General features: G+C 44.9%; 1 protein-coding gene across 1 annotated transcript in view; it reads left to right on the top strand.

Annotated features, from left to right (window-relative positions):
- Positions 1-26,676, top strand: part of LOC135400132 (uncharacterized) — a 110,023-nt gene extending 83,347 nt beyond the window's left edge. Inside the window, exons 3-4 of the mRNA XM_064631869.1 lie at positions 16,886-16,971; positions 23,840-26,676. Of these exons, the coding sequence (XP_064487939.1) occupies positions 16,905-16,971; positions 23,840-25,440 (1,668 nt within the window). The 5' untranslated portion in view covers positions 16,886-16,904 and the 3' untranslated portion in view covers positions 25,441-26,676. The remainder of the gene's footprint in view (positions 1-16,885; positions 16,972-23,839) is intronic.

The following is a 26,676-nucleotide window of genomic DNA, read 5'->3' on the forward strand; positions in this document are numbered from 1 at the left end:
TAGTTACTATCTCTGTGAATGTAACTGCAAAATGTAACTAGTTACTCGAACAAATGTCATCCTTTTTTTGTTGTTGTTGTTACGTACGTACACACGTCGTATTTTTCCCTGTGGGAGAGCCACATATTGATTTATACAGCTTCTGCTTAAGTGCAATAATACTTTTATCGCGCTTAAGTAAATGTAAATAAGTGCATGTTTTTATCACGATTGTATCACCCTCTCATGGTCGTTGTTATAAAAAGTAACTGTAATAAGCTTTAAAAACAAAACTTCACCGCATAGCCGTTGTGCGCCAAAAATTGCCCTGAGTTCCCTGAGGAGATTTCCACCTAGTTGTTTGAATTTGATTATCGCTTCTGATTTTGAGAGGGGCCGAAGAGAACTGGGGGCGTACGCCTTTTTGTGTCAATTATCGTATATCCAAACTGCCACAAAAAGGCGTTCGCCTCCCTCTCTGTCTTCGAATCAGAACCGATAACACTCTACATTCTTCGTGACAACGGTTGATGCACAGCGTGCTAAGCGGTGAAGTTCTGTTTGTAGAGTACCCTTTGCGAAGGATCGCTAACCAGGAAAATCGTAATCATTTCCGAACACAGCGCGCGTACAGCTTGGGACAAAAGTTTACGGAACATGCCACTGACGTATTTCTTTATCGGAGCGGCCCCCTGCCAGATATCAGGAAGAGTTCGAATAAGAAACAGGTGACCGGCTACTCTAGCGATCTCTGAGTGTATTTGTCTCTTTCTGTTTGCTGCTAGAGTGCCGCTTCAATGCAGAAGTGTGACACCCCGCTGTTCCGTAAACTTTTGTCCCAAGCTGTACGTCAACGTCGGGAGTAGCAGTTCCCGTAATCTTTAACCAGTGATGGCCAAACGATAGCAACAACTCGCGCTACATACAACATATGATACATACTCAAGAGTACAACAAATAAACGATAACAAACGTATCGTTAACGACATGTAGTTAAACTATCTGATTGCAGTTAAAAAGTAGTTATCAACTACTTGCTAGTGGCAACCGTTAAACTACTATTTTGAGTAGTTAACTACAGTAGTTAGGTTACTGCAGGCGCCAACTACTTCCGATTTTGCCGCAAGTTTTACTTGTCTAGTTAAGCCTCATTTGCTGCGAAATAATTCTGCAACTTAGTTTATCGAGCAGGCACAGAAAGAATCCCGCCGCAAGCTTTGTATTTGACGATCGTATAGCAATGGCTTGAGCCAAAGCTTATCATTGCTTGTGATTCATATTTAGGTGTCCAAGAACACTAAAAGGGATTGACGTTGATGAACAACGTTAAGTAGTTATAGATGTAGTTAAAATACATTGCGGTAGTTAAAGAAGTAGTTTTAACTACTCCACTGAAAGGTAGTTGAACTACTGGTTAGACTACTCCATCGCGAAGTAGTTATAGTTATTAAACTACTGACGAAGTAGTTAGTGGCCATCACTGCATTTAACTCATCACGTCAAGTTATATGTAGCACATTTTTTGTACGTTCCTAAAAACAATACGACGCTTCTGTTTCTTTTCACCGCAGAGGCGAACCAGACACGCGAAACGGTTTCAAAACTGTTTCGTAAAAACAACAAGAACCGCCCTTTTTAGAAACAGAAGCGAAGAAGAAAATACGGTAAAGGTATAGTCTTCTAACTTCCAGTTCGTGCCATTGAACTATCAGCGATATTCTACACCTGCTAGCCGTTCATCTTAGTTAAGAATATCTTTATGTTGTGCAAAGCACGTTCATATAACGCCAATATCTTATTCGTATAATGGTAATCTGTAATGATCTTATAACGCTTCAAACAGATGCGACTTTTAAAAAAAATCTTACTTTTCGACAAAGCCATTTTTAGATGACTTCTTCACATTCTTTCCCTTCACGGTTGAGTTACCGACTCCCGTAATAATAATAATAATATAATAATGACGGTTAAAGCGAAAGAATGGAAGAGGTCGTCTTACGCTGCGGTTGAATGCGCCGTTGGGCAAACTGGCCACCTCCTAAAGCGAAGGAATGATACTAACTGCCTATTGTCCAGCACGGACCCCCCCTCGTAGTAAAACAGAGCTAAGCACCTCTGCTAGTAGGACCAAGTTGGTTTGGATAAATTGTAAGAACGACAAGCGGTTCACATCATGCTCCAGTGAAAGGAATTATTGCGCAATACGTCCTCACAATCCAGGAGATGGGAGAAACGGAACATTTATTGCGTGTATCAATGTCCAAAATAATTAAAAAGCCGCGTTTTAGCTTATATGTCTTCTTTTTCTTTTTTTAATATGCTTGTCAGCATACTTCATTACGGTGGTGTTGGTGGTGGTGATGACGATGGCACTACCTGCTGTAGTCGGCTACGCGCAGGCGGGCAACGTCGCGACCACCGCAGGGGAGAATTGTGCGTCCTGGTCTGGGACTTCACAGGGAGCTGTGCCCACATACTAGATTACATAACAAATAGCGAAAGCACCAATTACAGTACGGGGGAGAGGGAATCTCTTTTGGCAGGAAATGTCAGCACCCCATGTCCGATGGATATCCCTCGGATATCCATGGGACGTACGAATCTTTGAGGACATTATTCGCACATCCAGAGGATATTCGGTGTTGTTGGGGCAGTATGGCATTTCGTGAAAAGGCACCGACAGTGGGATTTGAACCCACAATCTCGGATTAGCGATGATGATGATGATTGGTATTGATGAAGATTGGATTAGCGATGAGACACCTTTCATTCTTTCCAGACAAGGCTAAGAAGCCCATCTAAAAGTAACACATGCGTTCGCTATCTTTATCGTGCAACGAAGTACAGAAGGCCGCCCACAACAGTACCACTCAGTATACTCCTTGCCGCGATTATCAATGCATTAGGTAATGAACACTTTGATAGATATGGTGCATTACATCATGCACACGTTGTATTACATGGTATCGTAAAACCCCTCGAACAAAATTCGGGCTCATGCTCTGACGACATCAAAGGAGCGCCGTTCCGGTTGGTTTCGCAATCACGTGACCTCACCCCCGCGTGACGTCAGAGCCTAACGAGTTTATGACGAATGAGCTGTGCCAATTTTCTCCATTGCCCACTTTGCTGTCAAACCCGGTGTGACGTCAATGCATGCGTATAGTCTCTTACATGGGAGCGTCATAACCCCCTTTAATGCAACGTATTAATCGCGTCACTCATACTCAGTGTTGTACGTAACGCCGTTATACTGTAATCGATACTTTTTCAGGTATCGAAGGGCAGATCGCGATACGTATTTAAATCGGTATCGGTAAAGTATTTCCCTTACAAATTTATGCTAACGCGATCTCCGTATCGTTACCGATACTTTTATAGTGACCACAACCCTTGCTTCACCGGTCATATTTATTACATTTATTCCTCGTAACTGGCCCGCCTATAGTGCGGACAATAACGGCATTCCAAACGATCGACTTTTCTTCAAAAAAATAGAAAAATGAACGTAGCAGCTCCCTCTAGTGCTTCAGCGGAACGTCCGTTCAGTGTCAACAACAACAACAACTTTATTTCGAGATGGTGAATGCAATGTTGCATCGCCAGGGGGCGATACTCCACGTCTCCACCCAATTGCTGGTATACCCCATTCAGTGTCTCTGCAGACAGGCTTACAGGAAAGCGTACTATAGGATGACAGACGAAAATATTGAGCGCCAGCTATTGCTAAAAAGTCAACCAGCTGTATAATAAATATTGTTTTTTGTGTTTGTTTTTGTTTTGTTACAAAACTGTTCGTTGTCGCCAACTGTCAACAAACAATCAACGAAGTATCAACAAAACTGTTGTTACAATCCCAATTCGCTATTATCCAAATGCGGTTATTATTGTTCATACGGTTATTATATATACAAATTACGTTCACGTATAAGCGAGATTTCCACGTTGCAGATTTCATGCAAATTATTGGCAATGAAAGATGAAAGTCACTGAAAAGGTTAGCCAGCTGTAGAGATCGAACCCACATCTTCTGGATTGCCGCTTGCGTCGGTTTCCGTCGTATGAATGTGTGTATGAGTGAGCAAAAAATGTAAGAGTGAAAGGAGGGTGAGTGAGAGTGAGTGGTTGGTTTGTCGTCCCTTCAGATGACGCACCCCGAAAGTCGCTGGAGAGGCGTGTTAGCTTAGCTCAATTGGTAGAGCCCTGGACCGGCAATCCAGAAGATGTGGGTTCGATCCCTACAGCTGGCTAACCTTTTCAGTGACTTTCATCTTTCATCGTTGATTTCTTAGGCAATTTGAGGCTTTGTTTGTATCTGTCCCTTCTATGTTGTTCCAGCCTCAGAACATCAGTTTATCTCTAATTATTGGCATTTTCAGCTAAATATCGGATAAAGTAACGCGATATTTATTTTGATTTCTTTCTATTTTATTTTTTTATTGATTTTTTTTTTTCGACGGAGCGGCGCTTCGTTACATTAAGAGGAAGTATCGATGACGATATTTCGCTACTCTTTGCTCAAGTATCGAATATCGGTATAGTGCGTAAATAGTTGCTCGGTCTCGTCATCGGCACTCGGAAGGGCGTCAGAAATAAACGCATTCTCTCACGTTCAGGCATGCGCGCACGGTGTAGCTACTATATAGGAGAGCATGAGTGGCGCACCGTTGAATGAGCGAATTTTTTGAGCCCACTATTACAGTGGTATTTCACTTCCTGGTGGCGCACACTCCATTAGTTCCACTCACACGTCACGAGGAAAGAGTTCCTCGATATATACTACATTGAGATGCTTCGGCGTGAGAGGTGTATCATGAAGAGCTACTGGTGAGTGAGTTTTAAACCTGTCACGCATAACCGTGGGAAGGAAACCCTGAGCCGCAGGACGAGAGGTATTGTTTGTTTTTTTTTTCCTTCTGAATTTGTTCAAAATGGGAGGTCCCGTTTTAAGAATGTGCTTTAGGGGAAAAAAAAAACATTGTCGGGTTCTTGAGCTCTCGCGGTAGTTTCAAAAGGGGCGATCACATTTATATATCAAGGGGAGAGGTACTCGAATGTGGTTTCGATCGACCCTGTACTCCATAAACAGAACTTCACCGCATAGCACGCTCGTAGCCGACCACCATGCCGAATGATATCGTTCTGCCCCATGATTGGTTAAAAACGGGAGGCGTGTATGCCTTCTTGCAACGTTTATGCAGTTACGATAATTATCCCAAGAGGGGTGTACGTCCCGTGCGGTCCACGAATCGGGCGTGATAACGGTACCATTTTGTGCAGTGGTTGGCCTTCACCGTGGGTTGCGGTGAAGCTCTGTTTTTAGAGTGTGGCGGTGTTTTTATCGGGTTGTTTGCCAGGCGTTATTGATGTTACCCCTCCAGTTCTTTTCCCGACTGTATACCTGCAGTGTGTGTGCCAGAACGTTACGGACGATATACACTCTTAGAAATGAACTTCACCGCATAGCACACTCCTACACTCTTAAAAATGAACTTCACCACATAGCACGCTCCTAGCCAACCATCATCTCAAATGATATCGTTATCTGCCCTGATTTGTTGAAAACGGGAGGCGTACGCCTTTTTGTGACAATTATGAACAGCATAAGTGTCACAAAAAAGGCGTACGCATCCCGTTTTCGACAAATCAGGGCAGATAACGATATCATTTGAGATGATGGTTGGCAGGGAGCGTGCTATGCGGTGAAGTTCATTTTTAAGAGTGTATAGCCAACCATTATCTCGAATGATCGATATCGTTATCTGCCCTGATTTGTTGAAAAAGGGAGGCGTACGCCTTCTTGTGACAATTACGAAGAGCATAAGTGTCACAGAAAATGTGTACGCCTTCCTTTTTCGACATATCAAGGCAGATAACGATATCATTCGAGGCGATGGTTGGCTAGGAACGTGCTATGCGGTGAAGTTCATTTTTAAGAGTGTATAGCCAACCATTATCTCGAATGATCGATATCGTTATCTGCCCTGATTTGTTGAAAAAGGGAGGCGTACGCCTTCTTGTGACAATTATGAACAGCATAAGTGTCACAAAAAAGACGTACGCCTTCCTTTTTCGACATATCAAGGCAGATAACGATATCATTCGAGGCGACGGTTGGCTAGGAACGTGCTATGCGGTGAAGTTCATTTTTAAGAGTGCACTATGCCATCCATCGTGGGAAAACTCTTGTCACATTTGAACAATAGTCGCTGTCCGACGTCATCTTCGGCGCCACCACGCCGGCTGAGAAGCGCAAACGACCTAGTCTGCATCTTAAGAGACACAAATCTCATCCTATATACGTCTTTGACAGGCGTATAGTTTCCTAGCATCTAAGCAGCCCCTATATTTTGCTGGCTATGAGCCGAGTCATTTTGTCCCATACGGGCGCCTCAAGCTCGTCACCGCGGAGTGATGTTGTGTCTGGCCGTCTGCGTGCGCTTACTGGGGTACGATATTATTTGTCGTGCACTCGAAAAACAGAACTTCGCCGCATAGCATGTCTGCGCGCCAACCATTGTCACGAATGATAGTGTTATCGCTGGTGATTGGAAGACAGAGGGGAGGGGGGGGCGTACGCCTTTTTGTGAAAATTTTCACATACCCAAATTGTCACAAAAAGGCGTACGCCCCCTCTATCTCCGAATCAGAAGCGATAACCCTACACTCTTAAAAATGAACTTAACCACATAGCACGCTCCTAGCCAACCATAATCCCGAATGACAACGTTCTCGCCCCCCATTTTTTGAAAACGGGAGGAGGAGCCTATTTTGTGCCGTACATAATGGACACAAAATAGGCTCCTCCTCCCGTTTTCAACAAATCGGGGGCGAGAACGTTGTCATTCGGGATTATGGTTGGCTAGGAGCGTGCTATGTGGTGAAGTTCATTTTTAAGAGTGTAGGGTTATCGCTTTTGATTCGGAGATAGAGGGGCCGTACGCCCTTTTGTGACAATTGTGCCCTATCGCCATCACCACCACCACCACCACCATCATTTTTAAGAGTGTATCATTCGTGGCAATGGTCGGCGCACGGCGTGCTATGCGCTGAAGTTATGTTCTTTAGAGTGTGTATCGACTGGCATGGAAAGGGACCATTACTGGAGGGACGCAAGAGGGAGCTCCGTAGTCGTGCTCTGGAAACGCAAACTTAGCCGCGAAACGCATCCCTGGCCAACCAGCATCCCGAATGATATCGCTTCTACTCCTTATTTTGATGGAGGCGTACGCCTTTTTGTGACACTTTTCGCTAATTGTCCCCAGAGGCGCCTCGATCTCTCTTCGAATCACAAGTGGTAACGGCATCAACTTCACAAAATGACGCACGGAGGTCTATACCACTGCGCAGAATGCTATCGCCCCTGATTTGTGCAACGCGCACGCCTTTTTGTGACAAATAACGGTGCTACAAAAAATGCGTTCGTCTCCCGTGTACGACAAATCTGTGTCTCTTCGGGATAATGGGTGTCCATAGGAGCTTGTTTATGTGACTCTGAAATCGGGCTCCGCAAGAGAAGGACGAGATGACTTCCGTTTCTTTCTCTTCCTCTCTTACGGAGACTTCAGTAAGAAACAACAGTAAGTGTCAAGTTAGGACGGAACACTCTGTCCTTCCTTACGCGACAGTTGACCCGCCGTTTTTTTTTTGTTTTTTTTTTTGCACCTTTCCCGCGCTTTGTAGAATGCAGAAACAGAGACAGCACGCACTTGTGGTATCCACTTGAGCAAGAGTGGAATGCCCTGTCCGATGTCTCTCGGGATCGCCGAAAGAGAAAAAAAAAAGACAACCCCAACCCACTTCCGGGCAACTTAACGGACGAGGATTCCTCCCTGAGAGTCCATCGTATGCATTTTATCTTTTTTATCCATAATGGCCTTTATTCCCGCTTTTCTTTTCACCGCGCAGTTACGAATGCATCAAATCTTTTCGCTCTAAGAAAAAAAAAGGAGTACTTTTACTCCTTTTGGGGGAGTAATTGCATTGCCACAGAAAATAGTCCCTTTCGGGAGTAAATGCACGGGAGTAAAATGAATGTCACCGAGTGGAGACCGCATTTCACGCGCTGTTGTAAGAGTCCCAGGTACATAATTGGTGCGCATGCATGAAGATACTTTGAAGCAAACCGTCAACCGTGATATATCGAGTGATATATAAAATCTTGCGCCATACATAGGGCACAATTTGCGAAGAAAGATGCGCTAACTGTTTCTTACTCTGTGTGGCTGGAAAATTGCTACGTTGTGTGAGTTATACAGCCTTATGTCGTTCAAATTGACCAGGGCCACATATTTACGTAGACTGTCGCATTCAGGAGACCATTCGCGAAGTTTAGTGACAATTTGCAGTCCTGGGGAGTAAACGTCGGGACTAAATGTTGGGTTAGGGGACTAAAATGGGGAGTAATTGCAGACTAGGGGAGTATAGAAGCTGCAATTACTCCCCGTTTTACTCCTTTTTTTCCTTAGAGTGATACTTACACGCTTAAAAATGAACTCCACCACATAGCACGCTCCTAGCCAACCACCATCTCAATTGATATCGTTATCTGCCCTGATTCGTTGAAAACGGGAGGCGTACGCCTCTTTTGTGACAATTATAAACAGCATAAGTGTCACAAAAAAGGCGTACGCCTCTCGTTTTCAACAAATCAGGGCGGATAACGATATCATTCGAGATGGCGGTTGGCTCGGGGCGTACTATGCGGTGAAGTTCATTTTTAAGAGTGCACCGTTCGTCAAAAGGCAATTTTAGCAGACGGTTGGTAAGGTTATCGTTCGTATCGGAGCCAATCGCAATCGTGTGTGACTATACGAATATCCTACCCATTGGGTGGTTCCGACTGACACGATTCGACGCAAGAAACGTTATCAACGGTTTCCTAAAACCATCCGCCGAGATTAGCGTGTTCCTGTAATAAAAATGTGTACTTTAGTGTTCAGTGCATTCGTGTACTTTAGTATAGCCGCACCCGGGAGATTTAAAACGCTTTTTTGGACACTCTCAACCGTGACGTCTAGTTCGCATGCGCGTCAAGGCGTTCTTTCTGTCAACATGTACGAGTTAAGTTCCATATAATAGTAATAATTATAAAGATTCAAAAAATAAATTTAAGAAATAATGCGGATCAATTGTAGCGTCTTTTCCCGTAAAACGGCCGCATCCCCGCCGTGCATCCCCACACCCACACTCTAAGAAAAAAAGGAGTAAAACGGGGAGTAATTGCAGTTTCTACTCCCCTAGTGTGCAATTACTCCCCATTTTAGTCCTCTAATCCAACATTTAGTCCCGACATTTACTCCCCAGGACTGCAAATTGTCACTAAACATCGCGAATGGTCTCCTGAATGCAACAGTCTACGTAAATAAGTGCCCTTGGTCAATTTGAACGATATAAGGCTGTATAACTCAGACAACGTAGCAATTTTCCAGCCACACAGAGGAAGAAACAGTTAGCGCATCTTTCGTCGCAAATTGTGCCCAAGTATGGCGCAAGATTTTATATCGCTCGATATATCACGGTTGACGGTTTGCTTCAAAGTATTTTCATGCATGCGCACCAATTATGTAACTGGGACTCTTCCAACAGCGCGTGAAATGCGGTCTTCACTCTGTGACATTCATTTACTCCCGTGCATTTACTCCCGAAAGGGACTATTTTTTGTGGCAATGCAATTACTCCCCAAAAGGAGTAAAAGTACTCCTTTTTTTCTTAGAGTGCACAAATCATAGAAACACTCTCTGAGAAAAAGGGTGGAGCAGTTATACCTTTCAGGAGGTAATAGTATTTGTCGCATATGTTGTGCCTAAAAGGTTGCAAAGTTCTAACCTGCTACCTCACTCTCTCCCACGAATGATAGGGTTACCACTTCTGATTCGGTGAGCGAGGGGGGGCGTATCCCTTTTTTTTTTTTTTTTTTGCAATTTGGATGTACGATAATTGCTGTTACCACCCTTTTACACCCTTTATCAAACGCTATGATTGACCTATAGGTGGTAACTATGGAGGTTACCACCTTTCCACACCCTTTTTTGTGAGAGTGAAGAACAACTGCTGTCATTACAAGACGTTGTTTAGACTGTAAGAAAAGAAGAAAAAAAACTGCCACAAAGCTCACGCGAAACTTCAAAAATTGGCGTCTCAAACTGCTAAGATATATGTTGCCGCCAGATGAAGTGGCGAAATCCGGCAAGTCCCCGGTCACAAATGACCGAGCGAATGTTTATAAAATTACCGAAAACCAAGTTGTTCTTGCGAGCATTTCGGACTCGTCGTCAAGCAATTCTGGATGAAAGTTTTACCTGGTAGCAGCGACGGCCGTTAATTCACCGCGAGCGAGAGAATCAATTACTGTAGCGTGCTCCATTAGCGCATCCCGCTATAATTAACGCTGGCGTGTACGTACCGGCGCGTGGGACAGAGCAGCCATGTCGCGTTTTTGAAGGAGGGAGCACTGACGGTGATATATGGGCCCCGAATCTCTCTCTGACAGCCTCTTGAATGTTCCTTTCGCTCTCTCTCTTTTACGAGTGAATTTTCTATTATCTTTAAACTCCCTAAGATGTGATGGGTTCGCTGCTTGGACGGGATTGTTTTCTGCTTATTTCATCCCCCGACGATGAAACAGGAAATAAGGAAGCGTCCGTAGCCTCTCCGAAATACCGCTCCGAGGATTTTCTTGTGTTTGTGTATTTGTTAGGAGTGAAAAGCCTTAAAGGGACACTTCATTGTGTCGCGAGTTTCTGCACGAATGTTATTTTGCATAACGCACCCCCCCCCTTTTTTTCTCTCTCTCTCTTCGCCGCGTAACACAAACACACTGAACACACGTTGGTTTCTTCCCTCATTTCTTGAAAACGCGACGCCATTTTGTGACACTCGCGTACGTTCCGTGCTTTCCACATTCCGTGGGTATTGTGTCACGTGGTTAGGTTCTGTTTTAATCCTCTCTCCATCTGTACAACGCTCATATAGCCACAGTTTCATCGCGGTGTGAATGCGGGATAAAAACTAAACTTTGCCGTCTAGGCTTGGTAGTCTATATAGTCATAGAGTGAAAACTTTTCGGCCTAGACAAGCAAGGCGCTAGCGCCTCACAACGCAGAAACGCGCTACATGCTAACCGCTGCTTAATTAGTTTTACTAATACGGTGTCGTCGCTCCACTTGTTTACGTATACAGTTCTCATAATTTATGGTCACATATTGCGCTTCCGTCGTCCCGAAGTTAAACTTTGTGCATCTTTCAAAGCGTTAGTTTCTGTCAAAGAGACGCAGTTTCTCAACTTGTCCGCTTTTTGGAAGCACGGCTCTCTCTCGTATCGTACATTAGAGGGTTTTTAAGGCACCTAACGACCATGTAGCCCCACAAATATTTTCCCCAAAAAGAGAAAACGACTGACGGGTTGACGGGTGCGCTCTTATCGAGGAAACCGTCCTCCGACAAAAGCAGCAGCAGCAGCAGCAACAACAACAACAAAAATGAAATGTCAACGATTGTAACTATCAAGGACTGTGTCCAAAAAAAAAAAAAAAAAAAAATTACATAAGACCGCTACGGTTCTTGGCACGAGAAATATCTAACAATATAGGAAAAGCGTTAGCTACAGTGCGCGGGAGAGTAGCCACAGCTTTGATAGTGCATTGCCTTACCGCATTTCGCACGAGTTTGAAGATACGACAGGTTCAGGGCTGCATGACGTGCCTAAAGCAGTTCGAAAACTGCACCAAAGAAGTTTGGGATCCTATAGCACAACCCATCCATACGACATCCGATGCTAATCTTACCAATACACGGGTGTCTTATAACAACAGACACGGGAGATGTGTAGAAATGAGCAGAGAGAACGCCGGTATCGTCGGGAAACGTTCTATTTTGTCTTGTCTATAGACGCACGTTGCCTTCCGCGAGGAACGGTGCCCTGAGTTTTCGTTGGAAGTTAGGAACCCGAAGCTGCGCAAAATTGACCTGGTCGACCACTGTAGCGTCTGTCATAAATATACAGGGTGTTACCCTATAAAAGTCTACCCGTGCCGGCATGCCGTGCTCGCCAATTACTCAATGCAGGCGGTACAATGTGTTGCCTACGCATAAAACTCATAAGGACATTCCATCATGGTAAATATCGAAGTGATTGAGCACCGTAACGCAAAGTTATAGCGCAAAACGTGAGATTCCCGTAGTCAAAACAGCCAAGATGGCGCCTCTCAGCTCGCAGACGACATCCCTTTTGGTTGTCGTCTGCTGAGTATGCGTCGGCATTTTTCGTTCCTCACGTTGCTTACTTCTGAGCAAAACACGACAGTTACACGAAAGCGAAATGAAAACTGCAGTTCCATCCGGCTGGCAGGATATGCGACACGTTGTCGTGTGGGAAGCAGCATGTCAAGTGCTCTTCTCAGCGCCGCCATCTTGCTTATTTTGACTATGGGAATTGCACGTTTTGAGTTATAACTTCGCGCTGCGGCACTCAATCCCTTTGAAATTTACCAAGATTAAATGTCCTTATGAGCTTTATATAAAGATCGCACAATGTGCCACCTGCATTGAGTAATTGGCGAATACGGCATGGCGGCACGGGTAGACTTTTATAGGGTAACACCCTGTAGTTGCCTCGCGACGCCATGCCTTATCGTTATTATCGTAGACCGATCTCTGACCGGGGCTCCTGCACATGCACGGCCAAATGAATCTCATCGATAACGTCCTCCTCTCTCTCTCGTTCTCGAAAAATGAGTTAATTTCAAAGAGAATGCCCGGATCTGCAACGCGTGGCAATTTAAAATGGCCGGATGTTTTGCGTTCCCTGCTTGATTGCAAACGTGGATGATCAACATGCGAGTCGCGCTTCTGGTCAGGGAGTAATTAGTCAATTAGGCCCTAAGAGGGGGATTGACATTCCACCCACGTGGGCGAAGACGAGACTTTGTGTCTCTGCGAGTTTTCCGCTTAAAAAAAAAACGCTCAGTTCCGCCAGGGACCAAATAGGGGTGACATTGACAGTATCAGTATTCACGCTTGCAGATCTTGGGATGCGCAGATGGGCGGTCATTGTGGTCTTATGAAAAGATGTACACGACGACAAACTGTTACTTCTAAGCATACAATATATTTGCCGACTCATGTATGGCTAACATTTCCTTTCCTTATTCACTACTCATCGAAAGAAACATATACAGTCGCACTATTTACAAACAGTTTGGCCGCCATTTTTATGGTCACGTGCATGATGACGTTTGCAATGACGTCAGGACCTGTCCAGAGCCTACCTTATCCAGAGCTAGGAACTGTCCATCGCGTTCCCCTGCACTCTAAAAACAGAACTTCACCGCATAGCACGCTGTGCGCCAACCATTGCCACGAATGATAGGGTTATCGCTTCTGACTCGAAGAGAGAAGTGGGCGTACGCCTTTTTGTGGCAATTTGGATATACGAAAATTGCCACAAAAAGGCGTACGCCCCCCTCTCTCTTCGAATCAGAAGCGATAACCCTATCATTCTTGGCAACGGTTGGCACACAGCGTGCTATGCGGTGAAGTGCTGTTTTTAGAGTGTGGCACGGTATATCGTCCGCGGAGCGATATGTGGTTGGCATGGCACCCCTGTGGTTGGAAACGCCCGGTAGGAACGGTTTGGAAAGAAAAGAGCGACGCGGTCTGTGCTTTACCGCGTTTCCTTGTGTCTGAGGCAGAGGGGACAACAGGGACAGAAGATGGGCCCGGAGGCTCACAAACGAGCAATCACGATGGCTGGTTTGTGAGTCTGTGTGCACTCGGTCCGTCGTCTGTTCCAGTTGCCGAAGCCCCCTACCTCAGAGTCAAAGAAATGCTGCCCAGCTCGCTTGCATTCGTTCTTGTGTGGCGATCCTCCTGACCGCATCAAGGCGACGATAGGTTCCGATAAGATCTCCTCCGGATGTCTCTCGTGTGAATATACAGTCGGACCTCGTTTTATGAACCCTCGATATACGAATTCCCTCAACTTACGAACGGCTCCACAGGAAACCAAACTTTTTCCGTGTATTTTGACCTCGTTTTACGAACCCTGGATATCCGAACTATGGACGGATTATTAGGGAACGGACCCAAAGTAGCCAAGCCATTCTGACCTCGATATACGAACGGGCGTTATGAACGTACAGAGGACCAGGCCAATGGACCGGAGGATAATGAAAGTTCCTCAGTACATGCTGCCAAAGTCAAACATACAATGTCCCTACGTCGCTACGTTCCACAAACATGATTCACCATTTCCTGAAAGAATAATTCGGGCGTTTACAGCCGAACGGTTGTGAGTTTGGACCAGGTCTCCGAGATGGAAACATCTTGCCGTTCCAAGAGAAGGCGTTCAGTCCTGACAGCCGGTGACAAGCGTAATATTTGCCGTTGGAAACAGTCTCATCCGCGCGCGATACGGTACTTTGAGGACCGGGTGGATGAGTCAAGTATCAGACTTCTGTCATCTCTTCTAAGCAGGATAGACCCTGCAGAAAGTATGGTGCAAAGCACAATTACGCAGTATTTTCAAAAATAAAACTTATTCAAATTAATTTGCCGTGTTTTTGTGAGGTATTTGTGCACTGCACTCCTCGGACCTCGATTTACGAATACCTCGATTTACGAATACCTCGATTTACGAATGATTTTTTGAGAAACGAAGGGTGTTCGTAAAGCGAGGTTTGACTGTACTCGGATAGTGTCGTCTGCCACGAGGAACGCTTGTGCTTACATTTGGCGTCTAAAGAACACACAGGCGGCCAAAGTTAATCCACAGAGCCATTGCTTATGAGTTGTTTCGCAACGTAAAAGAACCATTTGCCTATAAGGAGCTTGTAGCACATTGCTGTCGCCTTCGGTCTGGTTCAGTAGAGAACACTGGGTTGGGCGCGTCACTAACTGCTCTCGTAAACAAGCTCGTTAGCGAATTCCCAGAGACGGGGATCACGGTTTCCATTTATAAAACAGCCCAAAGTCTGAAAAGGGACGCCAGGTGATCGTTCAGAGACCCGGATGGTTCCCGAAGGGACGTTCCCGTCCACCATTTCATCATCGTTAGTTGTCAGAAACAATCAGCTACGTGTTGAACACAATTGGACGGAGGGAGAGCAACATCTTTTTTTCTTTCTTTTTTGTTTCCCGCTCCCTGGCGAGTAAGATCCACGCTACAGCGGCAGTTCATTATTCAAGGGGTGTTTATATCCGAACGTCCATTTTTGATCCGCCACCAGGCGTTCCGCGGACCATTGGCTGTCTCCTCTCATCTAGTGGCACCTTTTGTCAGGAAGCGTTAGTGTAACAGCAGAGCGGAGGTTAGAAATGAAAATGACTTCCCGCGTGGCAACGCCCGGTGACTGTACACAGCGGCAAATATTTACTTCGAGTTTTTATATACATCCATTCACAGCATAGAACCGTCGACCTGTATTGACATTTATTCCATCCACGTATTATTCACACGAGCGACATTCCCACGGAATATTCTAGTGGAAGAAAAAGCAAAAAAAACTGCTGACGGAGCCGAAGTTTGGCCCAGTGTTATATGTTCAGCATTCACACGGTGCCGGAATATCGAGAGCGGCGCATTGGGCACTTAGCAGACGACACCGCCAGCGTTTTTTCCTGTCGTCTGCTGCGGAATGTCTTTTAGTTGTGCGGTAGGATATCCTACACGTGGCAGCAGAAAACTATGGCGTTCGCGTCTTCCGCTGGATTGTTTTTTTTTTTTTTTTTTTATTCCGGGTTTCTTCTGCTGGAGTATTCTGTGGAATGTCGTCCTGGAAATACACGATAATTGGAAGGTAATTGTAGGTGACAGATGTGATTTTTGAGATAAACAACAAAATCGAAGTCGCGTCAGCATGATCAACCGCACCAGTCTTGGATAGTCACTAACTTACACAAGTAACTGTAACTAGTTACTTTTTGCGGCAACTAGTTGCAGCGACTAGTTACTTTTCTACAAAAGTAACTTATAATTGTAACTATAGTTACCGCTTTGCGTTAAAGTAGCTGTAAAATGTAACTAACTAACTCAAGTATTGCAATATTTTGGTCGTGCTTCAAACGACCTGCCGTTTTTCCCAAGCACAAATTTTACGAATTTTCCGATCTCATACACAGCCAGGATCGCCTAAGACTCCCATTGCATGATACTGACCAATAGGAAGTCCTGTGTTTATAACACGGTATAATTACACTTGGACAGTACAATCGCTAAGACAATTTTTTTGTAGTTACGCTTATTCGGCTTCTTTTTTTTTAGTATAGAATTGTAAAGTAGCTAAGTTACTTTAGCTTCGTAACTGTACATTTCTGCAGGTTAATTGCTCTCTTGGAAATGAACTTCACCGCACAGCACAGGTCCTAGCCAACCATGATCTCGAATGATATCGTTATCTGCCCCGATTTGTTGAAAACGTGAGGCGTACGCCTTATCTGTGACATTTATGCTGTTCATAATTGTCACACACAAAAAAAGGTGTACGCCTCCCGTTTTCAACAAATCTGGGCATTTTTAAGAGTGTGTAACCTAGTTACTTTGTTTTTGGTAACTTACCCATGACTGCTACCGCACATTAGCGAACGTCACAAAAAGGAGGAGATACTTTGGATCAAACGCAACATTTGTCTCAAATCGAATTTCTGGCAGAAGGTTCCCGACAGGCGCTGGTTAAAAAAATCCATTATAAACAACTATAGCTGCCAATCTACTGAAAATATTTTGCTGGGTGACTGACAAGAAAGCGCTCGCTTTTAAAGCTTCGATTCGGTTACTGCTGTCGCTTTAATCCGTCCGTGCGCCATAAAAACCCGAATCATCATCATCATCATCAGCTTTAATCCGTCTCTCTCTCTCTCTAGACAGCCGGCCATAATCCAGTTAACAGACTCTTCTTTATTTGTGCAGAAGGGCCAGGCAACGTACCATGAAGGCTGCCATATTGATGTGGATCTTTTGTGGATGGCTAGGATGTCCCATGTGCTTCGGTCAGGGTGAGTATATACCCACCTTCATTCCTACTTCGGACCGCGGTTATGGGACTCGATTTGAATGTTCCGACCAGTGAGTTACACCTGGCCGCATAAGCAACGGGTACTTCCATTTTAAATCGACCAAGGTGGGAAATAGACATTTTTTTTTATGTGAATAATAATAGTAGTAGTAATAATAATAAAAAGATTTTGAACGGTGTGTCAAACGAACGAGAAAGACATGGCCGAGCCCCGAGCGATGCACCGTTCGCGAGTGGGAGAGGGGGAAAAAATCTCCGATGTCATATCTCGCGCTGGAACTTCTGCCGAGTTTGACGGCCTCCCAGTGCGCGTTGATTTTACACACGGTGCTCCACTGGTGGTACACGAATATACCAACTCTGTATACTGAAATTACTCTGTATACCACAACTCTGTATACCACAACTCTGTATACCACAACTCTGTATACCACAACTCTGTATACCACAACTCTGTATACCACAACTCTGTATACCACAACTCTGTATACCACAACTCTGTATACCACAACTCTGTATACCACAACTCTGTATACCACAACTCTGTATACCACAACTCTGTATACCACAACTCTGTATACCAACTCTGTATACCAACTCTGTATACCAACTCTGCTCACTCAATCTACTCACAACTCTGTATACCAACTTCGGTATCTGTAGAAGTAGTATTGTTATCCCCGCTACTAACGAGCGCTGGGAAGAAATTGCCAAACTTGCCACTTTTAAATCGAAAATGTTTAAAAATTGGGCTGTTCGGTAGTTCATACCTTAAAAGCGATAAAAAATAACATGCCGGGAAACAAACAAATAGACGAGGGTATGTAAAAGGGTAACCTTGCAGAAGAGGGCATTGCTGGCTCAGGTTATTTCAGAAGCAGGGGCTAACAATAAAATCTTGTTCGTCGGTCTGCGCTGTGTGTTGTGTCGTCTTTTTGTTTGTATCGCTGCCCGGGTTTTTTTTTAATCGCTTTTAAAGTAGCCACTGTTAACAAAAATTTATCAATTTCTGCGCCTCGTCTCTGCAAAACTTCTAGGCACATCTTGGCGGATTGGTGTCAGACGTCCTCTACCGATTGATATATTGGAGAGTTTTTGTATATCGTGCGCTACCACCCTTGCGTACGCAAGGGATAGCGTTGAAGGTTCTGCGCACGCCCAGAACAGAAAGAGCTTCGCGCATTGCGCAGAACCACCAACGCTACCCGCTACGTACGCTATCGTACCTTTGCGTACGATCTATACTAAAACCCTCTATTGATCTCTAGCGTATCGAATACGGTAGCGCCGTGAGACGTCAAGAAACAAAAGCCCCTCGAGGAATTTCTTTATGTTTGACGCCCTGTGCCGCTGCAGTACTTATCAACAGGGTCGCAGTCACAGGGGGGGGGGGAGTTTCCCCCCCCCTGGCTTCAGCAAGTAAACATTGCCGTTGCGACACAATCACAAACTATGATTCCTTTTCTTTCTCTCTCTCTCTCATACACAATCACTGATTCTTTTTTTTTCTCTCACACACAATTACTATGATTCCTTTCTCTCTCTCTTTCTCTCTCTCTCTCACACTCTCTCCAGAAACGTAGGGTTTCTGAGCCAAGACAATGTACACACAGAAAAATAATCGTTCTTCGAGAGTTTTTCATCGTGTTAGAACCCTCCTCTGAACTTTTCCTATCTTCGAGAACGAAAGAATGGCTAAGAGATATCCTGACGTCCTACTTCTGAAGAAACGTTTCCACGGTGAAAAATATACGAACAAGCCGAAGAACTTTTTAAAGTTCTTTCTCGAACGGTTATTTTTCTGTGTGTAGTTGCGGGCGCAATCGACGCACATATAATTAGACGCAGATCCCGTACAGTGAAGACCGCAACCCCAAACATTCTGGACTCCATATCATACCAAACCACCGCAAACGTTCATCTCTGGGCCGAGGGTGGCTCGATAACTGATACACGGTGGCTGATATAAAAGCCCGTGTTAAAGCATATGCTTTAACAAAGCAGCACAATGTACTGAAAGTCGAGCGCAAGAGGGGCCGATGGTATTTCTTTTAAGTTTAACGAGTCTGTTCAAGGCCTTCTACCTACCCATCCATTGCACTCGACTTGCAGTACATTTTTCTGCCTGGGGTGTAGCACTATTTTCCTAGGAAACGCACATTGTTTTCTTTTTATCATAGCTCCATGTTGCGCCCGTGCAGCGGCGGTCACCACGCGCATGCGCAGTGGCTTCTTCTAAGTCGTCGCAGCGTTTTTTTGTTTTTTTTTCACAACTTTTGTCGCTAGCTAGAGACTCGGATGGGTACCACACATGTAATTCTACTTTCTCACGACCGCGTTATGAATGATAATGCGAGAATACGTCGCCCTGGATGGCAGTGTTTTTTCAGTCAATAGGTGTTTTGCGCCGCATGGAATAACTTTCACAGCGAAAGGATGGTTAGGCTAGGTGTAAGCGAGCAGCTGATAAGTACAGTGTTCGCCAAGATAAACTTCGGGGTTCGTAACGAAGATAAAACAAATAAGAACAGTGTCGGAAAGCTAAAGTAGACGTTAGAGGACGTATTATGCCCCCAAATTTTATGTCCATAACGCCGCCTAGTCTGTTACTCTGCGGATAAATCGTGAAAATTAAAAAAAATTAAAATACCTGTGTTCCAGCTACTTCCTCAGATAGCGACACGGTCGAATGCGGCGTCGCGGAGAACTAGTCTGCATTCAGGTCCACATGTTCGATGTCGTCTGCAACGCCGCGCTCAACCGCTTCGCCATCTGACGGAAAGGAGCTGAACCCCGAGACGAGGGACAATGAGGGACACACGCTCACAACGATTCATGTGTGTCTCATATGTCCCCGGTGTGTGGACAGTATACACAACATGCGCGCTCCAGTCAACGACGTTATTCAATCAGCGCGAACACTTGTATAGACCGCCTGCAAAACAAGGGAAAACAACGTTACGCTTCTACACCTTCCAGCGGAGAAGCTCCGTAAATTTCTGAAAAGGAAATGGAAGTATGTTCCAGTCCTTCAGGAAATACGCAACTCCCTTATGTGGATAAAAGAAAGCAGAAACACCGGGTAAAATACGATTCCAGAGATGTGCCCAAAAGCACTGTACATTAGTCACCAAGTGTTCGAACATAGGCAGTGGAGTATATATGCCCGTACCCGGCATTCATAATTTTAATACACGTGAATGTAGTATTTCTTTTTCTTGCCTCGCACGTTTCCGTGGGTACATTTTCTTCATCCCTTCAGGAACCAACGTTAAACTGCCCAGAAAAAAAAAAAGAAAAGGAAAAAAAAAAGAAAAGGAAAAAAAAAAGAGATTGGAGTACACTCTAAGGAAAAACAGAAGAAGAATTTCCTACCAAAGCTCGTAGAACGACAGTTTCTACTTTGCAGTTATACCCAAACCTAAAATTGGTTTGAGTAGAAATGTGGTTGCAATACAGCTCTACCGAGGTGGGCAGAAAAAAAAATTTTTCTTAGAGTGTATGTATACGGTTCACTTTGATATTGAGCATGCTGAGCGTGCGATTTCCCATATTAAGACGCCACTCGGCTTCTCACTTATCTATCTTATCTTATCTATTTTATCTTACTTATCTTCTCTTCTTACTTATCTTAGAAGGATACTTATCGTGTCTTAGAAGGATACTTATCGTGTCTTAGAAGGATACTTATCTTGTCTTAGAAGGATACTTATCTTGTCTTAGAAGGATACTTATCTTGTCTTAGAAGGATACTTGTCTTGTCTTAGAAGGATACTTGTCTTAGAAGGATACTTGTCTTAGAAGGATACTTGTCTTAGAAGGCTACTTATCTTATCTTAGAAGGATACTTATCTTATCTTAGAAGGATACTTATCACCTGCTCGCTTACAGCCTACCCATCCTTTCGTTGTAAAGGTTATTCCTGCCGCACCAAACACCTATTTAGGTGAAAAGACAGATCCAAAGCAACGTATCCTTGCATTACCATTCATAACGTAGTCGTGAAAAAGTAAACACTTATTTTTTATCCATCCGAGTCTCCAGCGACGAAAATTGTGGGGAAAAAGGCTACGACGACGGGCGTACCTCGAAATGAAGCGATCGAAATCCCCGTTGCAAAATAAACTACCGTAAATAAATGTTTTCTGACTATAAAATGCATAGTCGCGCACGGGGAACTGCCTAATTACTTCCGCCATGGGAAAGACGGAGCCCTCTGGTTCTGTATAGCAGCTGTCGGACGACTAATTCGTTTCTAAAACGTTCGAAAAATAAAACTGCGATTTGAAAAATATAACGCTCATTATCGTTCATCGTTTCATGGTAAAATGTCTTTGTTGACATCTCACAGCACTTTCGTACGCGATACACTAAATATCAATATTAATCGATATAGATCTTATATTACTCGACAGAGAACGCGCGCACGATCCTAATAACACCACATTATACTATATGCCCAGCAGTTTTGCGGTGACGATGCGCAGAAATTGCCAAATTTTTGTGAAAAGTGGCAAGTTTGGCGATTTTTTCCCAGCGTTTCGTTAGTGCGGGGACAACGATACTATTTTCACGTGTACCGAAGTTGATGTACTATTCATGTGCTACCTTGAAGCATCGTAGATAGAACCAACGCCCACTAGGAGGCCGTCATACTCGGCAGAAGTTTCAGCGCGAGAAATGGCATTGGAGATTTCCCCCTCTCCCACTCGCTCAACTCTCGGACGTGTGTCTCGTTTGATATACCGTCCGACATACAGGGTGTCCCAGAAAACGTGTCACTGAATTATAATTTTGAAAAAAAAAACATACTACGCCACCTAGAATCATGCGGTCATTTTTTCTTACTAGGTTTCTGCCACTTCCTAATGTGAATGTCATATATCGTAAGTTTAGTTATGTAAATATTTGCGAACTGAACTCGGAAATTTGCCAAGTAAAGGTCACTTTTTTTTTACCCCACCAATATGAAGAGCGTGCCGAATTCACTCAAATTCATGATAATTGACAGGGATATTCAGGAGGTATCCCATCGGAAAAAATAGCCGAACATCATGCTTTTCGGAGCACCGGACCATAACGCGATACGACTTTTTGAGCGCAATCGCTGTCGGTCCGACGAAAGGAGGTTCCAAACCCCAGCCCACAGAGTGAAAGTAGAAAAAGTGACAATTCCTGAAATTGGGAGATGAAAAGCATGATCCCAGCGAAAGCCGGACGCGATAAGCCATGCCTATGTTATCTCTTTATGCGATAGCGGTGTGGGCTGGGTTTCCAACCTTCTTTCGTCAGACTGACAACGATCGCGCTGAAAAATTCGTCGCGCGCTTTCCCATGGGAGCTCCGTAGAGCATTATGTTCGGCTATGTTTTTCCGATGGAATAGCTCCTGAACATCCCTGTCCATTATCGTTAGTTTGAGTAAATTAGACACGCTCTTCACATTGGTGGGGTAAAAAAGGTACTTGGCAAAATCCCGGCTTCAGTTCGCCAAAATTTGCATAATTAAACTTACGTTACACGACATTCACATCAGGAGGTGGCAAAAACCTATAGTAAGAACAAATGCCGTTGACCGCATGATTCTAGGCGGTGTAGTTTTTTTTTTTAATTATAATTCAATGACACGTTTTCTGGGACACGTACCTGTATATCTTTCGTTCACATCATAAAATGTAACCGCTCTTCCCTCCCTCGTTGAAAGTGGGAGGCGTTAATTGGCAGAAAAAAGGGCCCTCCTCAAACCAGTAGCGATAAGCGTGCTATGCGCCCAAGTCTAGACGTCCAGGTAATTATTCTTCTATACGTGTCGTGATGCTTTGTTAAAAAGTCTTAGATAATGAGACGGAAAACCGAATGAAAGCCTATTTCCAACGCTGAACATTTTCTAACTTCTGAGATATCGGTAGCACGCACTCTATTTGTCTAGTCCATCATAATTTGTCTCCCTCACACACAAAGGGAAATTGGTCAGTGGCAGTGCTATACGGAACTAATGTAGAAATTAATACATCCCTATGAGCCAGGATGAGTAGTGAGACATAGGAGAAATTAACTATCTAAAATGAGTATATGTAGTGACATGTGTGTAATGACACCGGGAGCGTGAAAGGAACCCTAACCGGAAGTCATGCAAAGATAGAGATGCCGGTAAAGAGCACAACTATAAACTAAATTCAAGTGAAAACCACCGGGACCCACCGTCCCGCGTGAATTCTGATCAAAAAGTGCAAACAAAACGGCGCTGAAGGAGATTGGATTCCCATTATTCCCACGCTCAGGGGACGTCATCTATCTGACCGGTGGAGTAGACATCCTGATACATGAGCCACACCTCAGCGTGTCGGATGCTTCAGTTGCCAAGAAAATGATAGGTACTCGTATACAGGGAACCCAAGCAGCACAATGTACTGAAAGTCGAGTGCAATAGGGGTGGACGGGTAGGTGGAAGACCTTGAACAGAGTCTTGAAACTAAGGAACATTGATAAGACACATACCGTCCACCCCTATTGCACTCGACTTTCAGTGCATTGTGCTGCTTGGGAAGGGAGAACGTTGACGATGAGCTAGTTCGAGGAACCGGCTGTATCTTTCACGAATGACATGACTAATCAGAGGCAAATCGTCCATTACCTCGCTGAACATAGACATTCTTCCCATGGAGAGCCACAAGGGCCATTCGCCATCTTCTTCTTCTTCAGCCACAAAGGCCATCTTTTTACAATTTTACTATAATTTTACCATTTTACTATTACCATACCATTACCATACATTACCATTTTACCATATTACTATAATTTTACCATTTTACCATAATTTTACAACGTACCTCTTCTTCTTCCTCGCAGAACCTTCGTTGAAGCCACAGCCTGGAGCCAAATCTCGCGTAGTCCGATCAAGCTACATCGAGGTTCCCTTGCGGCCGCCAGACTTCCAATATTCCTCACAAAGAAACCTTCCGTTCGGACCGCGGAGACACCGTTTCATGCACTTCGGCAAAAGAGAATACCTTCCTCCCTTTCCCCTACATGTGTTCACACCAGACCCCTTCGAACTGGGTCTCATTGCGGAAGAGGACTTGAGTTCACTACCACGAACAGACGACGACGAAGAACAGGTGGGCTCAGACTACAACGAGATCGAGCCCGGAGTCGACAAACGTGGCCGTGACGATACAAACAGATTTATTCACTTCGGCAAGAGAGTGTTGTACGAATATAACGACGACGGGCGAATGAAAAGGAGCGTCGACGACGTTTCGAGTGAGGAGACCAAAAGGGCCGGGAATAAAATTATGCATTTCGGAAAAAGGCCGTCCGAAGATGACATGTTCGACGAAGACTGGTTGGACGACGCTGAAGAGAAGAGGAATAGAATTATGCATTTCGGCAAGAGGGCCGTCGACTACTACAAGAAGAGGAATCCCAACAGAATTATGCATTTTGGAAAGAGGTCACCAATACCGTACAACAAGAAGGCCAACAAAATTATGCATTTCGGCAAGCGGGATCCCGAGACGGTGTCCCTTGAAAGCGCCTTCGACGACTTGGTCAAGCGGGCACCGAACCGAATGATGCACTTCGGGAAAAGGACGGAAGACGGGGTTCTTAAACGGGCACCCAACAAGATCATGCACTTCGGCAAAAGGATGTTCGACGACGATGACGACCCTATCAAACGCGCTTCTCATCGCATCATGCACTTCGGCAAAAGGATGTTCGACGACGATGAAGACCCTATCAAACGTGCTTCTCATCGCATCATGCACTTCGGCAAAAGGATGTTCGACGACGATGACGACCCTATGAAACGTGCTTCTCATCGCATCATGCACTTCGGCAAAAGAACCTTCGACGATGAAGACCCTATGAAACGTGCTTCTCACAGAATCATGCATTTCGGCAAACGACTACTAGACGAAGACCCCGACAAACGTGCCTCTCACCGCATCATGCACTTCGGCAAAAGGACGTTCGACGATGAAGACCTGATGAAACGTGCCCCTCACCGGATCATGCACTTCGGCAAAAGAACGTACGACGAAGAAGACCCAGTGAAACGTTCCTCCGATGGAGTCATGGATTTCGGCATGGGAACCTTGAACGAGGACAACTCAGAAAAGCGAGCTTCCCACAAGATCATGCACTTCGGCAAAAGACAGGACGACGAGGCGACGGTGCAACGAAGAAAGAGGTCCGTGGAGGATGAAGCCACGCTACAAAGGATGGTGAGCGAGCTGATTGGCTTCGACAAGCGGCAACCAGGAGGCATCCTATCGCCCCCCTTGCAGCTGCCCCACGCGTACGTGGCAGCGCATGTGTACCGGTCCGCCATTCCGCGCATGCTCAGCCGGCCAAGCCGGAGCGACAGGTTTTTTCCCGCCTTGCTCGGACACGACGCGAGTCGCCCCAGGGCTCAAACACGGAATGTGTTCCTGCACTTCGGCTAAGGCCACAGCCTCGGCTGAGCCGTGGCATTCCTCCTCCTTTCCTCTGCATTTGCAACGACCCCCGTCCAGAACGGACGTCCACTGGGGTTTATCCGAAATCCTCCTTAGCTACTACGTCCGTCTCCAGCGATGCAGGGATATATAGTTATCGTCTATGGGACGCAGCAGGGACGTACAAAGGCTTGCTTGGAGATGCCTCCTTTCCCTCTAATAAGTGCTGTCACGTCTAATCTGCGCAGCGCGCGTACCTCGGACGCAAAGACGAGGTACATATAATCTATTTATTTTTAGCGACGCTGACGCAGTACGAACGTCAAAGAACACCTTATGGACGCGTAGATGGAAGTTATGCGTTGGAATCTGCGGAAGAATCTCCAAAATCCTGTGCATGGTGTAGTTACCAATACATTACAGATGTCTGCGTTACACTTGTGTCTTTGGCTCTTCGATAGTAAACTATAGAAGCAGAAGGACGTCTTGATCTGGCTAAAAACAGCACGTTATGTAGGGAAATACACGTACAATGTATTCAGGTGTCATAGTCAGTCGTAAAATCAGTATATTTATTTATTCTAATGCATCCAATGCCTCTGCAACCGTATTAAGTTTTACCAATTCCTTATATTTTTTGTAGTGCACCCAATCTCCTTACCGTCAACCTGGCCATTTTCAGTTCACGTTGTCTACTTCACTGGAGGCTCCATTCATCACCTGTTCACTATTTATTTATTTATTTCTCATGTCCATTTCTCAACAGTATCCTATCGATGCAAGCTATCTTCGTGAAACCAGTCGCATCAGTGGATTTTTTTAAAAATTATGACCTATGGTTAGCTAGTTACTTCACCGATGCTTATGGTATACAGAGTAGACTGAGATGCTATTGGATGGTACTAAGCAGGTATTGTTCTACTCGCGAATAATGGACGTCTCTTCTATAGTCCACGCGTGCTCCTCCTTCGAATCCGGAGACAACCTATAGTGGACAGCTATAGATATCATTCAGTTACAGCTACCCGGGTGGTTTTTCACTCCTCATAGGACATACCGCAGTGGACGTCCGTTCTCCTGCGGGGGTCCGCCATATTGCTCCGGCAGCACAGAAGACCATCTTCAAGGAGTTCAATATCAAGAAAGTGCTGGCGCTATATTTGAGAAGATATTTTGTCTGAAGGTTCCTGTGATAAGGAACAGAGAGAATGTTACGCAAAATAAAGGACACTGTTGGTCATTGCC

The sequence above is a fragment of the Ornithodoros turicata genome, chromosome 7 (assembly GCF_037126465.1).
Source record: "Ornithodoros turicata isolate Travis chromosome 7, ASM3712646v1, whole genome shotgun sequence".
NCBI classification, from domain to species: Eukaryota; Metazoa; Arthropoda; class Arachnida; order Ixodida; family Argasidae; genus Ornithodoros; species Ornithodoros turicata.